The following is a 23,632-nucleotide window of genomic DNA, read 5'->3' on the forward strand; positions in this document are numbered from 1 at the left end:
GTAACCATTGTCCCGTGCACAGAACTTGCTCTTTGGTTCTAATAGTTAAGCTACAGAAAGCTGTCCTCCATGGGAGTAGATGAATACATTTGGAGTTCATCTTAATCACAGAGCCTTGTGCCTTTTTTTTTTTTTTTTTTTTTTGGATTTGTTAAGGCTTTGTGTAAAACCTTATTAATGAAAGTTTAGGACTAGATACTGGAGCATACATGCTAAGATCGTTGAAAAATGTATTCATTATGCTTCAGTTTGCCTCAATGCAGGAAGTAAATTTAACCGCTTCTTACCGTTAATATCATAATATGTATTGGCATTTTGACTGGATAAGACCTCCTTGGATCTTCACAAGTTATAAGTTAGGGTAGGTATTCTCAATTTATGGATGGGGAACTGAAAGTAACACAGGATCACAAGTTGCAAGTCAGAAATTTTAATTGTGTGATTACCATCTAGTCCTTTTTCTGTTGTACCACCATTAGGTCTTAACTCTGGCTTAGTAGAGGCCTTTTGGAACTTTTTATTGAGCCAGAAAGAATGTTCTCTTCATTCAATAACTTTGTAGTAGTCTTTGTGGATGAATCTGCATTTCCGTGGAGTTGCTTACTATCTAGTCAGAATGATGGATAAGCAATAGATAAATGACAGTATAACAATGGATTGTAATAGTCTTGACTCAAGTGACTTAGGAGCTCAAGAAAGGCAGTAATGGATTTTTTTAAAAAATGTCATTTTGGGGGGCGCCTGGGTGGCTCAGTCGGTTAAGCGTCCGACTTCAGCTCAGGTCATGATCTCGCGGTCCGTGGGTTCGAGCCCCACGTTAGGCTCTGTGCTGACAGCACAGAGCCTGGAGCCTGTTTCAGATTCTGTGTCTCCCTCTCTCTGACCCTCCCCTGTTCATGCTCTGTCTCTCCCTGTCTCAAAAATAAATAAAACGTTAAAAAAAATTTTTTTTAAAAAAATGTCATTTTGGGATTTTACTAAGTTTCAGAGTTTAAAAATTCTGCTGACTTGAGGTGCTCGTAGATAGACCTTTGAATGTCTGTGGTGCTCTTGGTTGCTGTTTAGAAAGACTCTGGGTACAGAGTCTTTGAGTAGAGTATTGGGTACAATAGGAAACTTTGAATAAGTAGAGAATAATTTTTTAAAAGCCTGTTTGCAGTTAATTCTTTCAACAAACATTGAGCACCACACATGAACATAGAGCATAGTTTCTACCATCATGGGAGACAAAAAAGCAAGTAATTGTAGTATAACATACTAAACTTAGTAACGGTGCTGTGGAGAAGGAAAAAGTGATAGATGTTTCCTGACAGCAGGGAGGGGCCAAGAGGTAATGTAGGGCATGCCCTTAAATATTAGGAGATATTTGAGACTTGAAAAAAGGCTTTTACCAAGCAGACTAGAGTGACGTAGCCATCCTGACAGGGGGAGCATATGCAAAGGCATGGAACAAAGCTTTGCAATCATCAGTAAGCCTGGGGGAGCTTTTTTGAAATATGTTCCTAGGCATGTTAGCAGGTGTTAAACCAAAATGGTTCTGTGGTTAAATAAGTTTGGGGAAAGCTGCATTTCATCATGCACATAATAGACTAATTCTGAGTCTCTAAGAAAGAAGTGTATTTGGCAGTAATTTGCAAGCTGAATTTGACCATGGGGCCCTTTTTCTTTGATGTCTTGAATTTTTTATCCCTTAGAACACATTTGGGAAAAGATGTATAGGGTGAGGTGATTAAAAAACCAAGTTGGGGGATGACTGGGTGGCTCAGCCGGTTAAGCATCCAACTTTGGCTCAGGTCATGATCTCATGGTTCATGGGTTCAAGCCCCACTTCAGACTCTGTGCTGAAAGATCAGAGCCTGAAGCCTGCTTCAAATTCTGTACCTCCTCTCTATGCCCCTCCCCTGCTTGTGTTCTCTCTCTCAAACAAACAGACCAAGTTGGGAGGAAAAGGAGGTTGCTGGCTCATGAAGGGTCTTGTTATTTCCACTCTTCTGGGCAGTGGGAAACCATTGAGTAACTTTAAGCTATTGAGTAAGACTAAGTCTGAATTTTTAAGAGTGGAAAATGGACTGGAGGGCATGTCAGTGATTCTTATATTTTTAGAGATGCTGGTTTTGGTTTTGTTACTGGAAAATTGCGTTTTTTCCAACCCTGAGTTGTCCCACATACATGACAGATACTTAACTAAATACCACATTTTATAAAAGTAACATTTAAAATACTTTAAGCTTTTATGATTTTACTTTCTGAAAATAAGTTTTAAATGCAAATTGTCCCCAGACCTTTCTATAGAATTTCCTATCTACCAACCAACACAAAGTTAAACAGAAGCCCTCATTTTACTATAGCAGGCATTTAAAGAGTAGATGTTATAATCTTTTTTGGTTTCCAGATTTGTTGCATTGCTAAATGCCACTGAACTGTATTTTGCCAAAGGTGATTGGGTTTTAGTTTTGCTTGATTATTTGTTCCCATCTTTTAGTCACATTAAAATTTGCAGTCATTACATTTCTAAGTGATAAAAGATTAAAATAATATGAAAATCTTTTTGCTAAAAAAGAAAAAAACTTAAGAATTCAATGACAAGGAATATGCAGGATGCAAGTTAAGAAATTATTTTCAGTTAATAAATTCAGGCATCTCAAATGCAGCATGTCCAAAACTCAACACCTGTGGTCCTATCTGAGATAATAGCAAATCCCTTTTTTCAGTTGCTAAAGCCAAAAACCTTGACTCCTGTCATGCCCAATATTCAGCCTATCAGTAAATTCCGTTTGGCCCTACTTTTAGACTATATCCAGAATTTGATCACTCTTTCCCCCGCCTACGTCCATCACCCTGGACCAAACTATTACAGACTCTGCCTGAATTCCAGCAATAGCCTGATTTCCCTGTTTGTACGTCTGCTTACTTTGAGGCTTTTCTCGATGACAGCAGCCAGAGTGGACCTGTTGAAATATGTCAAATTGTCATTCTTCTGCTCAGAGCCTTTAAGTGGCTTCTCATCCCACCTATGATAACAAAGTCCATAATGTGATCTAGCAGTACCTGCATAATCTGACCTCCTGTTACTTAATTTCATCTGCTTGTTCTCTTAATCGTTCACAACGATCTCTTTGAGCCTCAAACACACCTTGCACATTCTGCATTAGAGACATTTCACTTGCTGTTCCTTCTCCTATAATTCTCTTTCACTTCATATCCAAATGGCTAACTCCTTCACTTTCTTTACATCTTCACAAAGATGTTAGCCATCACTTTTCCCTCGGTACCTTAACTAAAATTTCAACCCTCCTACTCCAAAACTTATGTCCCCTATTCTTACTTTATTTTGTTTTCCTTAACACCTATGACTGTCATTATATTTTATTTATTATTTGTTTATTGTCTTTCTCCAGCTTTAAACTCCATGACAGCTAAGGTTTTTCGTGTTTGCTCATTACTGTATCCCAAGTACCTGACAAACAGTAGGTACTCGAAAAATACCATTGAATGAATGAATGAATAAAACTCGGAGGCTGAAAAGTAATATATTTTGAAAATAAAATAGAGGAAACTAAGAAGTGATTGTGTTGAAATTAAACTAAGCTCATTTAAAATGTCTGAAAACATTTAGCTAAGACTACTTGCTCAATATCTGATGTAACTCATTTTTCTTCCATTGTAACCTTAAACTATAGTGGGTAGAGATGTTTTAGAGTAATGTATTTGTAGATCCTTTGTACGTGGTATATACTAAAAAAGAAAATAGAAAGTTTCCTATCTGGAGTGATTCACTGGTGGCCTGCCATACATGATATAGCCACATTGCTCTGAGAAATCCAGGATAAGTCTAGCTTTCTTTTTTAATTGTGGTAAAATACACATAACATAAAATTTACCATGTTAATTGTTTTAAAATATATATTGTGAAACAGACCACCAAACAACACCTCTCCCTCCCTTGCCTCAGTAACTAAAATTCTACTTTGTTTTTATGAACTTCTTACCTTATGTAAGTAGAATCATAAGGTATTTTGTCTTTATGGCTGGCTCATTTCACTTACCGTAATGTTTCAAAGTTTACCTATTTTGTAGCATTTAACAGGGTTTCCTTTTTAAAGCTGAATAGGGCTGCCTGGGTAGCTCAGTCGGTTAAGCATACGACTTCAGCTCAGGTCATGATCTCACGGTTCATGGGTTCAAGCCCCGCGTTGGGCTCTGTGGTAACAGCTCAGAGCCTGGAGCCTGCTTCGGATTCTTGTCTCCCTCTCTCTCTGCCCCTCCCCCATTCTCTCTCTCTCTCTCTCTCTCTCTCTCTCTCTGTCTCAGAAATAAATGTAAAAAAAATTTTTTTAATAAAAAAAAGCTGAATAATATCCCACTATATGCATGTATATTCATTCATTGATATTTGGGTTGTTTCCACCTCTTGACTGTTGTGAATAGGTGCTACTGTAAACATGGGAATGCAAATATAACTCTGGCTATTTTTAACTTAAGAGAAAATACTTTATACTTTAATTTTTATTTATAATGTACTTATGTATGAAATGCTCTACCTCTATTGGAAAAAAGTCATTTCATGAATAATTATATAGTCTGAATCTGTACATAGTAATAAATTTTTAGCTCCTAATGCGGTACATATTTCAGAAGTTTGTATAGTGGTTTTAAATAGATAAAAGGAATGAAATAGATCATGAATTCTGCTAAAGAAAAACTCTATGATTTGTAAATGTTCAGCTCAGAAATAGCAAAATAGTATTTCTTGTTTTCCAAATTCTTAACATCACTGTCACCACAAACTCGTCTTTTTCTGACATACTTACTCCAAACAACACTGACCACAGGTCCACAATCCTGTTAAACATGTTAAAAACATAATATTAGTATAGTTCTAAACAAATGTTATCTACAAAACTCTGTGATTAACAAAAACACACAAAGAGTCATGTTCAATTGTTATATGAACATAATGTGTCTGAAGAGTCAATTTAACGATTCCTTTTGGTTGACTTCTTCTGCACCTCTTTATGCTTCTTTTTTTTCCCTCTTACCACCTTCTTTGAATCCTGCTGAGAAAATAGAGGGATCCCAGTTGCTGGTGACCCAAGGTATATCTTGCTTATCATTGTCCACAAAAGTATGTTGAGTTACATGTTTGGGTCTGAAGTACTTTGGTGAATAATTGTTGAATAACTGTCTTCTCCAGCTGCATTCTTCTGCAAAGCCCTCTTCATCTGCCACACCATTTATAAGGAAGGACTTCAGTTCGCCATCATCTTCAACTTCTCTTTCTTGATCATTCTCGATAATTCTCTGTGTATTTGTATTTTTGCCATTAACAGTCTTACCCGAAGTTTTAACAGATCTGTAATTGCCCATCCTACTATTATCAGATGCCAACGAGGAGAATGAATTAAGCCCCTCATGGCCCGGTGAACCATATGGTATATATCCTGTAGCATATGAAGAAAATCTCTCAAAAACTGGATATTCACTGGAGGTAGCGAAGAAGGATCTTGTACCACTGCTTCCATAGGAGCTTCTTGGACTATTTAAAAGGTCCTCAAGTGAGTCTTCAAAGAAATGAAATGAAAATGGATCCCTTTCACCAAAAATTTCTCTAAAGACATCATCTGGCTTACGAAATGTGAAGCCATACTCAAAAGAATCATCAAAATGACTTCTGCTTCCACCATTTAATCCTTCCTGGCCATATTTATCATAAATGTCCCGTTTTTCATTATTTGATAATACTTCATATGCCTCAGCTACTTCTTTGAATTTTCTCTCAGCTTCTTCTTTATTTTCTGGATTTTTATCAGGGTGCCATTTAAGTGCCACTTTACGATAAGACTTTTTAATGTCCTCAGGTGAAGCATATCTCTGCACTCCTTGAACTTCATAGTAATCCACCATGTTTTAACAGGTCATTGGAAAGGGGTGTTCTGGGTCTGAGTAGTGAGAACTGTAGCTTCCTCTCAGCTGGAGCACTCCTGGTGGTGGTGGTGGAGGCAGTGACTGCAAATAGGCACTTTTTACATTGAAGACAATGTTACTACCATGGACACTGCTAGGAGACATTAGGATACTGATTATGTGGCAAGCAGAGTTACCAGCTTATGTCAGAGAGGTTTGCATTATGGTGTCATTCCGGGGTTGGGGTAGGGACTAGACCTTCCAAATAAAGCTAGTCCAGAGTCCTACCAGACCATCCTGAACCCTCAGGACTATTTCCCCTATATTTCCCTGGAAGTCTCCAACAGTGCCTCATAAACTAGTGGAACCTGTTGTTGATAGCCACAGCATGCCCCTTGCATGATAGGACCTTCAGGCTGCTGAGCCTTAATAACTTCCCAGTTCTGTGATTTGGCTTTGAAAAATGAAGAAATTGAGAACTACATGAAAAAGTATTCAAATAGTTGACATAATTTATTTATTTCAGTCAAGAGACAATTGTACTGGAAACAAACAACTTGATTACGGTATAATAAGGGCTACGATGGGGGAAGCACTGGATGCTAAGCAATCATATGAGAGACCTAGCCCAGACTTGGGGTGATTCCCGAGGAAGGAGCATAATATGCAAGCTTTCTGCATGCCAGTATTGAATCATTTGAGATGGCAGTATCTTTACCCACTTAAAAGTTTACAACTTTAAAACACGTAAAGATTTTGAAAGTTGTACACTTATGTATTCAGTATATATTATTGAATTTCTACTTTGTGCAAGGCACAGTTTTAACCACTGATGATAATGACATTAAAAAATAGCAATTTTCGGGGCGCCTGGGTGGCGCAGTCGGTTAAGCGTCCGACTTCAGCCAGGTCACGATCTCGCGGTCCGTGAGTTCGAGCCCCGCGTCAGGCTCTGGGCTGATGGCTCGGAGCCTGGAGCCTGTTTCCGATTCTGTGTCTCCCTCTCTCTCTGCCCCTCCCCCGTTCATGCTCTGTCTCTCTCTGTCCCAAAAATAAATAAAAAACGTTGAAAAAAAAATTTAAAAAAAAATAGCAATTTTCATGGTGTTTTCATTAATGAAGTATAAATAATAAATGATTTGAGATAATGTGATACGTGCTCCCCCTCAAAAAAAAAAAAAAAAAAATGGTAGTGTGATGGGGGCAGAGAGCTACTCTAGATTGGTTTTTCAATTCCCTATAGTATATATGTCTACATGTATGTATGGTATACACATGATTGTATTTGCTTGCTATTGAAAATGAAGAAGAAGAATAAAATCATCTGAGTACCATTTTTAGGTCAAACACCTAAAGTGTTTACACAGTTTACACAAATGACTTAACACAGTCTCTCATGTAATTGTAACAGCATTCCAGAAAGTAAATATTTTGTGCCCATAAGAAACCTGAGGTTCTTCAAATACATTTGTCTAAGGCTATCTAGCTTATTAGTGAAAAATATGATATTTGAACTTGAATCTGATTCCAAATTTTACTCTTTCTACTCTACTGCATTTTTTTGGACAAGGGTTTAGGAATTTAGGTTCTAGACATTCTACAAATATGTATTGAGAACCTGTGACACAGAGAGGAGTTAGAAAATAGAAAATTCTGCTCTCAAGGAGTTTATACAATTGAAAAAAACATTCAAAAACTAACTGCAATAGAGTGTGAAGGTATAAAACAAGGATTTGCTTCTAATTATTCCCCCTCCCTTATCTATTGACCCTTCCAGCTGCTATGCCACTTTCTCTCATTCCTTTACAGTAAAACTTGTCAAAATTATCCTCTCTGCTTGATGTTTCTGCTTTCTTCCATCCTGTTCTTTGTTGGCACACTCCAATCTGGCGTCTACTTCCCCCCCCCCATCTCATTAAGTTATAATTTACATATAACATGTTTAAGGTGTACAATATAATGATTTGATATATGTATATATAGTGAAATGATTACCAAAATAAGTTTAGTTATCACCCATGACTTCACATAGTTACAATTTTTCTCTTGTGATAAGACCTTTTTTAAGTAAATTCTGTCCAACGTGGGGCTTGAACTCACAACCCCGAGATCAAGAGACTCATGCTCTACTGATTGAACCAGCCAGGTACCCTATTTTTCTTGTGATAAGAACTTTGAAGCTCTATGTTTTTAGCAATTTTCAAATACACAATGCAGAATTGTTAAGTATAGCCACTATGCTGTAGATTACATCCCCAGAACTTATTATCTTATAATTGGAAGTTTATACCTTTTGACCACCTTTACCCATTTTGGCTTCTATCTTTCATACTTTACTAACATTGTTCAGGTCACCTTGGTGGCTCAGTTAGTTGAGCAACTGACTCTTGATTTCAACCCTTGCAGTTTCTGAGATCCAGCTCCACTTCAGGCTGGGCTCTGTGCTGACAGTGCAGAGCTTGCTTGTGATCCTCTCTCTGCTCCTCCCCTGCTCATGCTCGCTCTCTCTCTCTCTCTCTCTCTCTCTCTGAAAATAAACGTTTAAAAAATAAATAAGGGGCACCTGGGTGGTTCAGTCAGTTAAGCATCTGACTGCAGCTCAGGTCATGATCTCACGGTTCACAAGTTTGAGCCCTGTATCAGGCTCTGTGTTGACAGCTCGGAGCCTGAAGCCTGTTTTGGATTCTGTGTCTTCCTCTCTCTCTGCCCCTCCCCCACCCATGCTCGCGCGCGCGCGCTTTCTCGCTCTCTCTCTCTAAAATATTAGAAAAAAAATTTTTTAAGTAAGATGAATAAATAAAACTGTACTTGTCAGGTTCTCCATTGAATTCTGTGCTGCCAAATCCAGTGGTTGTCCTCACACAGGTGAGCACTTCCTCTATTAAATTATTAAATACTTGTTTAACTTCCTAAAAACCATTTTCCTCTAGTTTGCTTCCTTTTCTCCTGTGCTTTTCCTTCTCACGCTATAATAGTAACTAAACTTGACCTACACAGTTCTGTGTAGGTCATATCCAGTCCCAGGGCTTTAGATACCAGCTGTGTGCTTATAACATCTTAATTCATGTATCTAGCCTGTTAGTTTCCCCTGAACCTTCGGTTGCCTATTTGAACTCTCATTTGGAATATCCAATAATTATCTCAGTCTTTGCCATTTCGTTTAATGGTACAAACATCTATCCTGTTATTCAGGCCAAAAAACCCAGGAATCGTCTTAATTTCTTTTTTCTTCATCCCTGCATCTAATCAAAAGGCAGACTTCTTGACTTGTGGTCTTCAAAATATATGCCAGTCTAATCACTGGGGAAATAAAGTCAAAGAACAAATGATTCCTGCCCTTCCAAAAGTTTATAATAGACTGGCAAACTAATTAGCAATTAAATGCAGTATAGTAGGTATTAACAATAGTAACAGAAGTAAACATGGGAACATTGAGGAGGGGCATTTACATCAGAATCAATAAAGATAGGGAATTAGACTTCTTAGGGTAAGTGATGTATGAGCTAATTTTTGAGCTCATGGAAGCAGGCAAAAGCCATTGTTAAGAGAACTGTATTTTTGAAGGCAAGTACTGTTACAGTACAGACTAATTAGCTGGGGCTCCTCATGTGTGGCTGTACTAATGTTCTTTTGAGGATTATTAGGCCAGAGGAATAGAAGGAATAGACAGGGGCCAGATCATGAAGGGTGCTAAGCTAGGGGTTGAAGTGTATTCTGAAAGATAGAAAATTCTAGGCATATACTGTTAGTGTAGGAAGCTGGAAAGTTAAGGACAGATCCTGAATTTAAACAGGAATTAGTTGACAGTACTTTTGAGGACATCAAGGCAAAGGACTAGAGGGATCACTTTGGAAATAGTATAGCTATAGAAGATGAGTTACAGAAGAAAGACAAGATCCAAGAAAGGCAGACCAGTTAAGAGACATAGTGTCCAGGTGAATTGAGGAGGGTCTATACTAAGGAAGTGGCCCTACTTTGGATCAGATTGGATTTTAGAAATAGGACTCGACATACCAGTTTTGCTATGTGATATTGAGCAAAAAAATCCTGTTTACTTAAATGTAGGTAAAGGTATTGTTTATTTGCATTTGTTAGACTTAAGCTTCCTATGCCAGGAAGTGGTCCAAAATAGATGGATTGATATTCTAGTATTATTTCGTTTGAACATAAAGAGAATTGAGGGGCACCTGGGTGGTATGGTCGGTTAAGCGTCCAACTTCGTCTCAGGTCACGATCTCCTGGTCTGTGGATCTGAGCCCTGTGTCGGGTTCTGTGCTGACAGCTCAGAGCCTGGAACCAGCTTTGGATTCTGTGTCTCCCTCTCTCTCTGCCCTTCCCCCACTCATGCTCTGTCTCTGTCTCTCTCTCAAAAACAAACATTAAAAAAATTAAAAAGACAATTGGTTAACATTTTACATCCAATTATTTTACTGCCAAAATGGTAGTGTAGACAATGTAGTCTAATGGTTATGGCTCTATAAATAGATTGTTCAAATCCTAGTTCTGTCTCAGTAATTCTTCATCTTGGGCCAGTTTCTTAACTTTTCTGTGTATCTTTTTTTCCTCATCTTTAAATAGGCAGTGCTGTAATAACATCTGCCTCAAGCATACATGCTATTATTTGTTTAAAGAGAATATAGATGTGGTTTCAACAAAAATAAGTGTAATTTCAACAAAAAAGTAATATTACTGGCTGTTTCAAGGAAGGGAGACAGGTTAACTTGGGGACAGGTGTGAGAGGAAGGCTTTTCCCTATCAATTTACTACATCTTTTGAACTTTGATCCGTATGAACATGTTACCAGCTCAAAAATAAGTTAAAAGTTTGGAATAGTAGTTACATTACACAACTGTAAGGATTAAATAAGTGAATACATGCAGAGTCCTTAGAATACTTTCTGGAATATAATAAACAATAGTAATGTTAGCTGTCATCAAGATCATTATTATTAGCAATGACGCTGGGATTTGAAAGTATTAAATACACTGTGCCTCTATTTGTTGTAATCAGGAAAAATGGAGTGGAACCCTATAATGAACTTTGATTAATAAGCTCCTATAATGGAGCTTTGATTAGGACAAGAGTTTGCTTACAGGTGAAAAAAGCTCAGGTAGTTCTGCTAAACTCCTAATTGTATTCCTCTTCTTCATAACACTCCATCCCAGTCACTGTACCAACATGTTCGTGCACATGGACAGCTCATTATCTTCTCTTCCCTGTTAAAGAAGAGAAACACTTCTCTACTTTCTACTTTCAAGAAACACAACTGTCAAGCGTCAAATAACTAAAAGGTAAAGTGGGCCAAAGGCCGCTATGCGTAGGGAAAGGTCATTTCTGCAAGTAACACTGTAGGGAACCTGATGATTGGATGAGGCGGAAGTTGGTCTCAGGATCCCCTTATGCTCTTAACATTATTGAGCATCCTCACATCCCTCCTCCTCCTGAACTGGAGCCGCCCTCAGTACAGAGATACAGTCTTTTAGTGCAGTGTTTTCCAGTGACAAGTTGTAATCTTAGTGGGTCATCGTATTGGTTTCCTGAGGCTGCCATAACAAATTACCACAAACATGGTGGCTTAAAATAATAGAATTCTCTCACAGATTTGGAGGCCAGAGGTCTGAGATCAAGTGGCAGCGGGGCTGTATTCCTTCCAAGAGCTCTAGGAAAGAATCTGTTCTTTACCTTTCCAGCTTCTGGTGGCTGTAGGTGTTCTTTGGCTTGTGGCCACATCACTCCAATCTCAGCTTCCACATGCCTCCATTACTTCTTCTTTTCTCTTGCCTATCTCAAATCTCTCTCTCTCTGCATTCCTCTTATAAGAGGACTTACCATTGAATTTAGGACCTACCCAGATGATCCAGGATGATGTCCTCATTTCAAGATCCTTAATTACATCTGCAAGACCCCTTCTTTAAATAAATTAGTAGTCACAGGTTCTAGGGATTAAGATGTGGACATATCAGGGCGCCTGCATGGCTCAGTCAGTTAAGCAACCAACCCTTGATTTCCGCTCAAGTTGTGATCTCACAGTTCATGAGTTTGAACCCCAGATCGGGCTTCATACTGTCAGACGCTATCAGCATGGAGCCTGCTTGGGATTCTCTCTCTCCCTCTCTCTCTCTGCCCCTCCCCGGCTCACACTCTCACTCTCAAAATGAATAAACAACAACAACAAAAAAGGATGTGGACATATCTTTTGGGAGCCACCATTCAAGACATTGCAGTAATAAAATCATGTTAGTGTACTGAGAAATTTTTTAATGAAATAAGACAAAAGTATCAGTCATAGTATAGTATTTAGTGAAATTTTTATGTATATCATATTTATATGTGTATACTAGGTTACCATGTAAAATATGTTTCTTACTGGGAGTCTTGGTTTCACAAGTTTGAAAGCCACTACCTAATATTACTGCATTATTTCACAGGTAAAGAAGTGGTGCATGGGAATTTATGTAACATGCTGAGATCACATAGATCATAGAACTGGCATTTTTTTCCTACTGTACCACGCTGCCTTTAACTCTGTCTTGGATTGCCTTTCAGATGATTGTGTACTTCCTTCATTTTTCTCTATGCTTAACTCATCTTTTCTTGTTCCTTTTATTTTATTATGAAAAGTTTCAAACCTATACAAGTAGATAGAGTATATATAATGGACTCCCATGTACCCATCACCCAGCTTCAACAATTATCACCTCGTGGCTTCTTTCATCCAAATCCCCGTTCATCCTCTCCCCAATCCACCCCACCCCCATGTTATTTTGAGATAAATTCCAGGTCATATCACTTCATCTATAAATATTTCAGTTTATATCTCTAAAAGTATGTGGTTTTAACATAAGCACAGCACTATTATCACACCTTAAAGAAGTAAACATTACTTCTGTAATCCTATTAAATATGCAATTGTCCAAATTTCCAATTTTTTCGTAATTATAGTAAATAGTATGAGTGGATACTTGATAGACAATTTGTTGCTTGAATCAGGATCCATATAAGGCTCACATAATACAATTGGTTGATAAATTTTTTTAAGGTTTTCTTAATCTACGGATTCCTCCTTCCATCTCTTACCATCCCTACCTGCCATAAAATTTATGTGCAAGAAACGGAGTTCTTTGTCCTGTAGTATTTCCCACATTTGGGTTTTGTTGATTACATCCCTAGATTGTCCTCTAGCAAGTTCCTCTGTCCTCTGTATTTTTGTAAATTGCTTGCCTCATCTTTATTAAGCTTTCAATTTATATAGGCTGGACATATTCCCTAATATGTATTCTGTACATTTTCTAAACAGATTCCAGGAAATACTTGTTTTGTCCTTTTTCTTATTTTTTCACTATTTTTAACTGTATTTTCATACTGCCTAGAAACTTTTGCCATTTTCTGTATTTTTAATCATCCAAAAAGCTATAATTTTTTTCAGTAATCCTCTGAAAATTTAATTCAGAGTTAACATTTAAGATTCTTAACTCATCAAATATATACACCTCATTCATTCACACTACATAGTCCCTACAAAAACCTTTAACTTGATCCAGACATCACATTCTACCATTGTAGCGATTGTAGGTTCACAAGGAGATTTTACGGTACTGATTCTGTTTTTGGGATCGGCAGAGAACACCTACTGAGCAGCAGGATGGAGGGATAAGAACAGAGATTTCAAAGTTTAACAAATTTAGGCTTGAATCCTAGCTTCCTCATTACTAACTGTAACATTGCACAAATTACTTCTCTGAGTCTGATTCCTTTTTTGTAAAAAAGCAATGATGATGGCAGTGAAAATCCTAATTCCTTAATTTGGTATACAAAGCTTTCAATGGTCTGATCCTTACGTTTCTAATCTTTTCTTCCTCCATCAACACTGACCTGAAACTCTCTTCCCCCTACACACACACACACACACACACACACACACACACACACATACACACATGCATGTACATACACACATACCCAGTGCCTTCTATGACTTCCCTTTTGTAATCTCATTTATGATACCTTCCACACCCCTCTTTCTCTTTCACTTGGCTGATTCCTTTTTTTTTTTTTTTTAAGATTTTATTTTTAAGTAATCTCTACACCCAACTTGGGGCTCTTGCTTAAAACCCCGAAATCAAGTTGCATGCTCTACCCACGGAACCAGCCAGATGCCCTCGACTAATTCTCATTCAGAGCGGGCATCCCCTACCTCTAGAGTCCCACACCAACACCCCTTTGTGCGCGTCTCTGTGTTCCTCAGAGCACTGTATCTGTATCTAGATCATATTGCACCCATCCCACAGTAGTGTTTCAGTCTTTGTGCTCTCAAAAAACCTTGTGAATGAATCCACCGTGGTGTTCGCCATGTAGTGCTTGAATGTTGTGTCTCACCTCCACTAGACTGTATATTCTCTAAAGACCAGAGCATATAGTCCTCATTCTTTTGTCTTCTTCTAGCATGTGTTCCAGTCACATGCTTAATCTCACTGAATGAATGCTAATAGTGTCTGTTGTATACTATGATGAAGCATTTTTATACCTTATTTTATCTACCTCTAACATTCCAAGATTCAATGAGATATCATGTTTTTTGTACTTCATATATTCTCAGTAAAAATGTTAGCTCTCTTTTTCTGAATTTTAGGATACAGCTTCTTTTTCTGAATTTTAGGACACAGTATTTCTGTGAAGTACTTCTTAACCCCTTCCTTGCTTTTGTTTGTTGCCTGCCTTCTGTTCCCATAGTTCCTGATTCATACCATAGTCCTATTCGGTATATATGTACCTCTATTATACTATAGTAGACTGAAATCACTAAGGGTAAAAATGATCTCATTTCTGTTTTCCCAGGGCCCAAGACAGGCCCTAACTGGCACAGAGGGAGGGCCATATAAATATTGAAGGAGACACTAATTTGCATTTTTCTAGAGCATCCAACTGCTAGAGATCGATAAATGTATATACACTGTGAGGACTTTCTTGATTATTGTTCCATTCTACTCTCTTTGTTTTTCCTTCAGGATTCATGTCATGTTCTCAGCGAAGGTACTCCCTCCAGCCCATCCCACAGAGGAGAATTCCAAACCGATACTTAGGCCAGCCCAGCCCCTTCACACACCCACACCTCCTTAGGCCAGGTAAGCCCTTTTAACCATAAATCTCTCTCTTTAGATGCTTTATTTAGAACTGTGCTGTCAATAGATTTTTTTTTGCAGCAGTGTAAATGTTCTAGGTCTATGCTGCCCAATACAGTAACCACTAGCCACAAGTGGCTATTATATACTTATAATGGTGCTAGTGCAACTGAGAAACTAAATTTTTTATTTTATTTTTATTTTTATTAACTTAACTTTAAACTTAAAAAGGTATGTGTGGTTGTTGGTACGGTGTTGACATCGCTATCTAGAGCAATAAATATAAGTCTTACAATTCAGAATTATCCATGAAAAGTATGTAAACCATAATGTTTTAAAAGTTATATTACTTTCTAAGACAGTTGCTAGAACTGTATTCAAATGATTGATTCCTTGTGAACTGCTGTGTTAAAGACATTTGAGAAAACATGTTTTTCTTGAGTGCCCAGTGGGCTCAGTTGGTGGCGAGTGCAACTCTTGATCTTGGAGTCGTGAGTTCAAGCCCCACATTGGGCTTGGAGCCTACTTAGAGAAATGAAAGAAAGAAAACGTGTTTTTCTTCAAAGTACTAAATGTTCATTTCCTTTTGTTTAACAAAAATATTGCTGTATAGGTTACACTAGATTTCCAGATTTGATTTTCACAGCTTTGGGAGGTGATAACAGTGATAAAAAGGCAGTTAAGGGATGAACTGTGGTGAATGAAAATCATCACAAAGAGGTAAGTAGGGTAAAACCAAATGCTTTGTAGAAAAAGCAGTCAGGTTTTCAAGGGAAATTAATCATTGCTTCTGTCATGGGAAGGTAGATCTGTATTTACTTTGTGAGCATATGTACTAAGAATCTAAATTGCCTTTAGAAATATGTTACTCTTTCACTGTCTCCACTCAGTGAATGATACCAGTGTGTCTCTCAGTGAGGGCTTCCTTTTGCTGATTCTTCATCAGACTGGAATTCCTGCTGGGAAATCGGCTGAGACTCAGGAAATGCAGCTCACCACTGAAACACACAAGAAATCAGAGTTTTTCAAAGCTGTAAGGTAAGCTTAATAGCAATCCAGTTAGTATTAACTTAAGTATTTCTCTAATCTGTCAACCTACCTGTAGCTTCAATTTTTTTAAAAGGAAATAGAATTGGCATTAAGTTTTACCAGCTTTGAAAATTACTGATTTCTCGTGGTGAGATATTTTTACATGGTGAGCTGCATTTTCTAGGCCTTGAAACTAGTAATTATATTGTCAAGATGATGGCCTCTATGTCTTAAACAGTTGGCTATTGTATGTTATGTGCATGATAACTATATAAAAAATGATTATGAATAAAAATACATATACACATTCATACATATACATATGTTCTTTTCAGCTATGGAGGGAAAAGGGATGCCTGTCTTAATTTTTACTCTTCTGGACATAGGATTTTAGATATTGGGCTAAGAAGGAATAGAATTTTAACTTTTTTTTTTTAATGTTTATTTATTTTTGAGAGAGACAGAGACAGAATGTGAGTGGGTTAGGGGCAGAGAGAGAGGGAGACAAAGAATTCGAAGCAGAGTCCGGGCTCTGAGCTGTCAGCACAGAGCCTGATGCGGGGCTCAAACCCACAAGCCGTTAGATCATGACCTAAGCCGAAGTCGGACGCTCAACAGACTGAGCCACCCAGGTGCCCCAGAAGGAATAGAATTTTAAAACAGAATCATCAGGATTAAAGAAACCAGATATACAATTTCTGGAGGCAAAAACTATATAAGTATCCAAAGTATTAATCATTTGTCTTTTTCCATGTAGATATGGAAGTGGTAAAATGGTTATGGAGTGGAGAAAAAGTAAATTATTAAGAAAAATTAAAAGGGATATAATACTTTTTTAAAAATTTCTTTCACAGAGCCAGTCTGTTAGTTTGGAGCGTGAAATTATATCCTCCGTTACTTGGTTTGCTTCTAAAAATTTCATGTTTGGCATAGCTATTTTCCTAGTACTTATAAGTACTTAAAACTTTTGGAAAACACCTCAGTCCCTTCTCTAATTATTACACAAGGTCTATATAGAAAAACTAGAGAATACAGATAAAAGTAATTTTTTTTAATTACTCAAAATCCCTCCACTCATAGAAAACCGCTATTGAGATTTTGGTATATATATTTTTCTAGACTTATTTCTCATATAGGTGTGTGTGTGTGTGTGTGCATGTGTGTATGTATACACATGTGTACACATTCTATACCAATCAATTATTTCCTTAAAATAAATTCTTAGAAATGAAATTCCTGGGTTGGCTCTTTCTGAATGTTGGGGAGCTATTTCCTCTGGGTTTCTCCTGGCTATACCTACCTAAGTTTGCTGAAGCAAGAGTAACCTGCAAAATATTCAGCAGAATGGCTCAGAGATAAAGGAATTCTGTCCTAGTTGTCTACTCACAACCCCAAGATCAAGAGTTGCATGCTCTACTGACTGAGCTAGCCAGGCACCCCCTCTCCCCCATTTCTTTTTTAACATTGCCATCCTGGTGCTAAGGACTGTGTCTGTAGAGCCAGAAAATGTCAATTCATCCACCTTGATCACTAAAATGCCCTCCACTTATCACCCAAACCAGAAAAAATGATTCCATGAAGGAAGACAAATGACACAGTTATGAACTGTGAATCTACTTTTTATAATATTTGTGTGAGAAAGTTCTCTGACATTGCCACAAGAGTAACGCAGTCATTAGAATAGCAAGGTGTTCAACTCACATAAACACTGCAATTTATCAGAGAATAGGAAGAATTACTGCCAAATGAAGCATTATTTCCAAGAACATGTATTTCTAACATTGTTACATTCCTAGACACAATAATTTTGGATATGTAATATAGTTTGTAGCGCCTTAAGAAAGGGCTCTTATTTAGAGAGTTTGGCTTATCAGAATGACTTGTCTGACATATCCAGAACTGGTTATTGGTTTTCTTTCAACTACAACAGTGAACAGATCCATTGGGAAGTATTCAACTGTATGGCCCACAATTGGGGAAAATGCTTTTACCATTTACCTGATTGTCCCTTATCAACTATGATGGCTGAGACTATACAGTTATTGTCAAGTATTTTGTTAAGTAATATTTAAAATGATGAAAAGAGTGGTTCTAGAGTGAGTGCTAGATAATAATTCCTGAATCTTCTTCCCTTAGAAGCGTCCAAACCAATTAGGTATCCATCTTTCAGTCATGGTTTAGTTGTAGTTCTGCCTTGAGCAAAGGGTATTTTTTTTTTTTTTTTAAGTTTTGTTAAAATGGTTGACTTTAAAAGATCAAGATTTATTTTGGTGGGGTGAGATTTTTATACTATTTAAAAGATTAAAATATATGTTCAAGAAATGATGGAAATTAAAAATGGTCTGAATCTGCCTAGACCACTGAGTGAGTTTTTTCAAAATATAAATACATACTAGGATCCCATAGACCTACTGAATCTCAAGGGAAGGGCTTAAGCCCTATGTTTTGAAGAGCTCCCTGGGTGTTTCTGATGCACACCACCTGCCTAATGGGCACTCATTAGATGGGTGTGTGAGATGCCTAAAGCCAGATCTTTGGCCACAGGCCATATTTTGAAGCGGAGTGTACTTTTACTTTTCTTATGTCCTCATCCCCAAACACTCAGTTCTTAAATTAATTCATATCTTTGAGAGAAAGAGGGACAGAGCGTGAGCAGGGGAGGGGCAGAGAGAGAGGGAGACACACAATCTGAAGCAGGCTCCAGGCTCTGAGCTGTCAGCACAGGGCCCGACGCAGGCCTTGAACCCATGAACCATGAGATCATGACCTGAGCCGAAGTTGGATGATGAGCCACCCAGACGTCCAAATTTATTCATATCTTTATCATCACCACCATCACACATTTACTGAATGATCACTTTGTATTTATGTAGCCATTTCAAAACACTGTTTATACGTTATACCTGATAAGCAGAATAGTAGTATAAAAACATTTTATATTCTAGAGCTTTTAAATTTAAGTTCAGGGCCTACTTTTTCATAGATATTTTACCATGAAGTGTACCTGTTTTTATAAAGTAACATATTTTCTTTTCTCACTTCCTGTGTACCTCTGGAATTTTAAAAATAATGATATATTTGTATTGATTATTCATTTTCCCTTTGTCTTCATCTTCTGAAGTAGAGTTTTTGGTTTTTTTTTTTACATCCAAGTTAGTTAGCATATAGTGTAATAATGATTTCGGGAGTAGAATCCAGTGATTCATCCCCTACATATAATACCCAGTGCTCATCCCAACAAGTGTCCTCCTTAATGCCTCTTGCCCATTTAGCCCATCCCACCACCCAGAACCCCTCCAGCAACCCTCAGTTTGTTCTCTGTATTTAAGAGTCTCTTATGGTTTTTGTTCCCCTCCCTGTTTTTATATTATTTTTGCTTTCCTTCCTTTATGTTCATCTGTTTTGTATCTTAAATTCCTCATATGAATGAAATCATATATTTGTCTTTCTCCTACTAATTTCACTTAGCATAATCTTCTGAAGTAGATTTTAATGCAAAATAAAGACCAGAGTATTTACATATATAAATTTACAGGTGAATAAACCTATATATTTAACCTATATGTATGATATATGTTGATTACTCATTCCAAAGTACCATTATACAGATAGCTAGCTCATAGAAATTCCATAAACAGCCATCTAGTACAGAATTATAGGGTATTTCTGTTTTTTAATGCTGGGAGAAAAAAAAAATTGAATTATAATAATGTTCCTGCAGCTTAAATACTGGTACATTAAGAATAAATGACTTTTCTGTTTCTCTTTAACCTTTGTGCATATTTCTCATTCATATCGAGAAATTCTCTGAAGTAAAGATTAGCAAGAATCTGCCCTAGACAAGAATCAGGAATTTTCTAAAGAATTGAATAATAAAAAGCTTCTGAATCACTTGTGAATGATAAGACTCATTCTTTTTTTTTTTTTTTTTTTTAAGTTTTCATTTATTTATTTTGAGATAGACCAGGTGAGGGGTAGAGAGAGAGGGAGAGAGAAAATCCCAAATAGGCTCCCATGAACTGAGAGATCATGACCTTAGCCAAGATCAAGAGTCGGACACTTAACCAACTCAGCCACCCCGGCTCCCGGAGACTCATTCTTAATTGTGTGAGAAAGCCAAAGACTTTCAGGGCTTCAATCTAAAAATTACTTTGATAGAGATAGTAGTTGTCCGTGTAAATTTTACTCTTCCAAGGTCCTACTTGGCTTTGGATTACCAGGATGACAGCATCTTTAAGTGTAAATTCTTTATGGTATAATTGTAACTAATATTTATATAGTGCTTACCGTTCTGAGTATTTTATTATTTAATCCTCCTGACAACTTTGAGAAGTAGTTGCTTTTATTATCTCCATTTGACAAATGAGAAAACTGAGTCATAAAGCAGTTTGGTAGCTCTCCCCAAGTCACTCAGTAAGTTGTTAAGCCAGGATTCCAGTTCATAAAACTCTGACTGTTGAGTCCACACTTAACCACAAAATAGTACAAAACATTTGTACCAAAGAATACTATCTGGAATTTCCGAAAAGTCTATCTTTGTCATGATATTTTTAATAAGAATAAATTCAACTGAGGGAATTCTTAGTCTAAAAGGTATTTCAAGTTTAGAGAGTGGTATGCTTTTTTTTAATGTGGTAAAATTTACATATAATGAATTGCACAGATCTTAGATACGCGCATCAGTGAGGTTTTTAAAAATTTTTTTTAGTGTGTATTTATTTTTGAGAGACAGAGAAAGAGGCAGAGTGTGAGTGGGGGAGGGGCAGAGAGAGAGGGAGACAGAATCTGAAGCAGGCTCCAGGCTCTGAGCTGTCACCACAGGGCCCGACTCAGGGCTCAAACCCATGGACTGCGAGATCATGACCTCATGAGCCGAGGTTGAATGCTTAACTGACTGTGCCATCCAGGCGCCCCCACAATTCAGTAGATGATGTGGAGAACAAAGGCAAAAGAAAAAATTAAACTTCCTTACAACTTATAGTCCATTGACAAGTACATGAGAGAAGGCAGAGTGACCTTCCTTGAGGAGCTTGCCGGAATGTTAAATTTTCGCTAGAGGCAAAAGGCAACCTTAGCTTGACGTTAGCCCAACCTCCAGGATCCTTTATCTCCACACCACCCCTCATCCCCGCCCTACAAGATGTGTTTTAGCAATCCTTCTCTAAGTCTATGGCCCACTGTTATACATCTGAAGGATCTCATGTCTGAGGTTTTACTAAACAGTAATAAATGACCTTTTCCTAATAGCCCCTCAAGGTCCTGGAAACCTTGCTTCAAAATTCCTTAGAGACTTACACTACCCCTAGCCCCCTCTCGTCACAACCCCAGTGCAGCTCTTTCGGCCCATGGGTTCTGTCCCCGTGCTTTAATAAAACCACCCTTTTGCACTGAAGACATCTCAAGAATTCTTTCTTGACCGGTCACTCCTGGACCCCCAACATTTCAGATCAGTAGGCCCCAATATAACCCACACACCCCAGTCAAGATATAGAACGTTTTCATCACCCTAGAAAATTTTCTCACACCCCCTCTTGTCTGTTTCCACTTCCATCCTTAATCATTGCTCTGGTTTCTATCAACATGGATTGTTTTGCCTATTCTTGGAATCATACAGTACGTACCTTTTCTGTCTGGCTTGTGTTGCTCAATATATGCAAATAAAATCTAGAGTATTTTTTATTGTTTATTTGGTCATTTCATTTTTTCAGAGAGGTCTGTGTTTTACTTTAAAGAAAACATCACCTTTTTTTTTTTAACCCCCATTCTCCACCTACATAGGGATCATTTTATAAACTACTTTCTTGTAGACAATAAAAACTACCTAATATTAAACAATTCATTTTAAGGATGCAGTTTCAAAATCAGACCATGTTAAAATACTAATCTAGTTACTTTTAGGAAATAATTAAAATACATACCTAGATTGTAACAAAGACCTGCATTTTCCCATCCATTTTCAGTCTTTATAAAACTTTCTTCTTAGGGGTTTCTGCTTGGCTGATTAAATATGAAGAACATTTTTCTTATTTTCGTGAGAAGTCCAATCCTAAATGTCCTGGAAGAGCTTTTCTTCTTGGCTGCAGAGTCTCTGAACTGATTGTGAGACTTTGCTATTTGCAGAGTCCAGATTATGACCTGTAGGCATTTGATTGGTAAATAAACTTGTTAGAATAGCCCCTCTATCCTTAATTGACTCAAGGTGATAAAGTACTAACTTTGTTCTTTACTATGTTACAATTTGACAAAGTTACCAGAGTGTCTATTCAGACAGTTTTATCAGATGAAATTCAGGCCAGATTGACCATTACAATGGTTAATTCTATGATCAAAGGCCATAATAACTGCCAGGTTTACCTCTAGGGTTAAAGTTCATTGCTTTATTACCACCCCCCCCCTTTTTTTCCTCCTTCGAATAAGAAAAGATACCTTTTTTACTTGGATAATTTTCTGTCACAACCAAAGAGTTCTTTTTTACTTTGAGATTTCAGAAGTGTGGAAGCATTTAGTTAATGGTCACTCCATAGTGTTGATGATTCATAAACTTGGGAAAATGTAGCCTGTGTTTGAAATGTTTCTCATGTAGTCATTTGTATGAAATTGGATTCAGGAAGATGAATGCCTTGAAGGGAGTAAAAGATAGTTTTCCAATCCCGTTTTGATTTCCAAATAATTGTATCTTTTTTTAGAAGTTATTTTCCAATATATTTATATATGTGCTTTGTTATTAATGAGAATGAGAACACATATATTAAGGTCGTTAAAATTGTGAATTTTCTTATTTTCCAAATTAAAAAAAAAAGCCCACAAAATGAATTGATTTTTAATTTAGTTTTATTACATGGACTGTAGCTGTGAAGAAACCAAAAGCAAAGCAAACCAAAAGGAAAGGGAAAAAGAAGACAAAAGGAAAGGTCGGATGATCTATCAATTATAATCAGCCTCTGCTTTTATAAGAGTATATACTGCTTGGGTAACTGGGAAATTTCCAATGTTGGGTAACAGTGGCAGACTTAACATACGTAATTACCAGTCAGATAGTTCTGGCACAAAGGTCAGAATTCTGCCCGAAAGCCCTAGAGAACTCTTAGCCAGCTTAATCCAGGGGAAAAAGAAATGCACTATGAGGGGCACCTGGGTGACTTAGCTGGGTAAACATCAGACTCTTGATTTCAGCTCAGGTTGTGATGATCTCACAGTTTGTGACTTTGAGTCCTGTGTTGGGCTCTGTGCTGTCAGCTTGGGATTCTCTTTCTCTCTCTCTCTCTCTCTCTCTCTCTCTCTCTCTCTCTGCCCCAGCTCATGCTTTCTCTCTCTCTCAAAATAAATAAACTTAAAAACAAAAAGAAAGAAAAGAAATGCCATGTGAGCTCTTCTAGGACTGACTCTGTTGCTTATCTTTTATTTCTTACCAACTTCATCAATAAAAGTGTACATTTTTTTCTGTTGTAAATGAATAAGAGTTAAATAAAAATTGATATTAATGGAATGCAAACAACAGAGTTAGCTGGAGAGATAAACTATACATAGGTAAAACAACTAGATGGTTCCAAGGTAATCATAAACAACAGTTACATGTACTG

General features: G+C 37.3%; 2 protein-coding genes and 1 long non-coding RNA gene across 7 annotated transcripts in view; 1 reads left to right on the forward strand and 2 right to left on the reverse strand.

Annotated features, from left to right (window-relative positions):
* XPNPEP3 (X-prolyl aminopeptidase 3) overlaps positions 1-23,632 on the forward strand; it is a 75,867-nt gene that overhangs the window by 1,129 nt on the left and 51,106 nt on the right. For 2 of the 5 annotated variants that reach the window (XM_078449420.2, XM_078449419.2), the window contains exon 2: positions 14,910-15,026. In XM_078449420.2, the coding sequence (XP_078305546.1) occupies positions 14,910-15,026 (117 nt within the window). Of the gene's footprint in view, positions 1-11,014; positions 11,196-14,909; positions 15,027-15,947; positions 16,062-23,632 lie in introns of those variants that run through there. The other 3 variants (XM_078449421.2, XM_078449423.2, XM_078449422.2) reach the window with 3 other exon arrangements.
* DNAJB7 (DnaJ heat shock protein family (Hsp40) member B7) lies at positions 4,931-6,144 on the reverse strand. The gene has a single exon (XM_060656266.3). The coding sequence runs from the start codon at positions 5,902-5,904 to the stop codon at positions 5,014-5,016; it is 891 nt and encodes a 296-aa protein (XP_060512249.1). The 5' UTR covers positions 5,905-6,144; the 3' UTR covers positions 4,931-5,013.
* Positions 15,930-23,632, reverse strand: part of LOC132693692 (uncharacterized) — a 48,346-nt gene continuing 40,643 nt past the window's right edge. Inside the window, exons 2-3 of the long non-coding RNA XR_009616923.3 lie at positions 21,971-22,187; positions 15,930-16,021 (exon numbers count right to left, since the gene is read on the reverse strand). This is a non-coding gene — a long non-coding RNA (uncharacterized LOC132693692). The remainder of the gene's footprint in view (positions 16,022-21,970; positions 22,188-23,632) is intronic.

Source organism: Panthera onca, chromosome B4 (genome assembly GCF_046562875.1).
Source record: "Panthera onca isolate mPanOnc1 chromosome B4, mPanOnc1 haplotype 2, whole genome shotgun sequence".
NCBI classification, from domain to species: domain Eukaryota; kingdom Metazoa; phylum Chordata; class Mammalia; order Carnivora; family Felidae; genus Panthera; species Panthera onca.

Bases quoted from the DNA above. Each gene is read 5' to 3' on its own strand.
- DNAJB7 (XM_060656266.3), bottom strand. From the start codon at position 5,904: ATGGTGGATTACTATGAAGTTCAAGGAGTGCAGAGATATGCTTCACCT.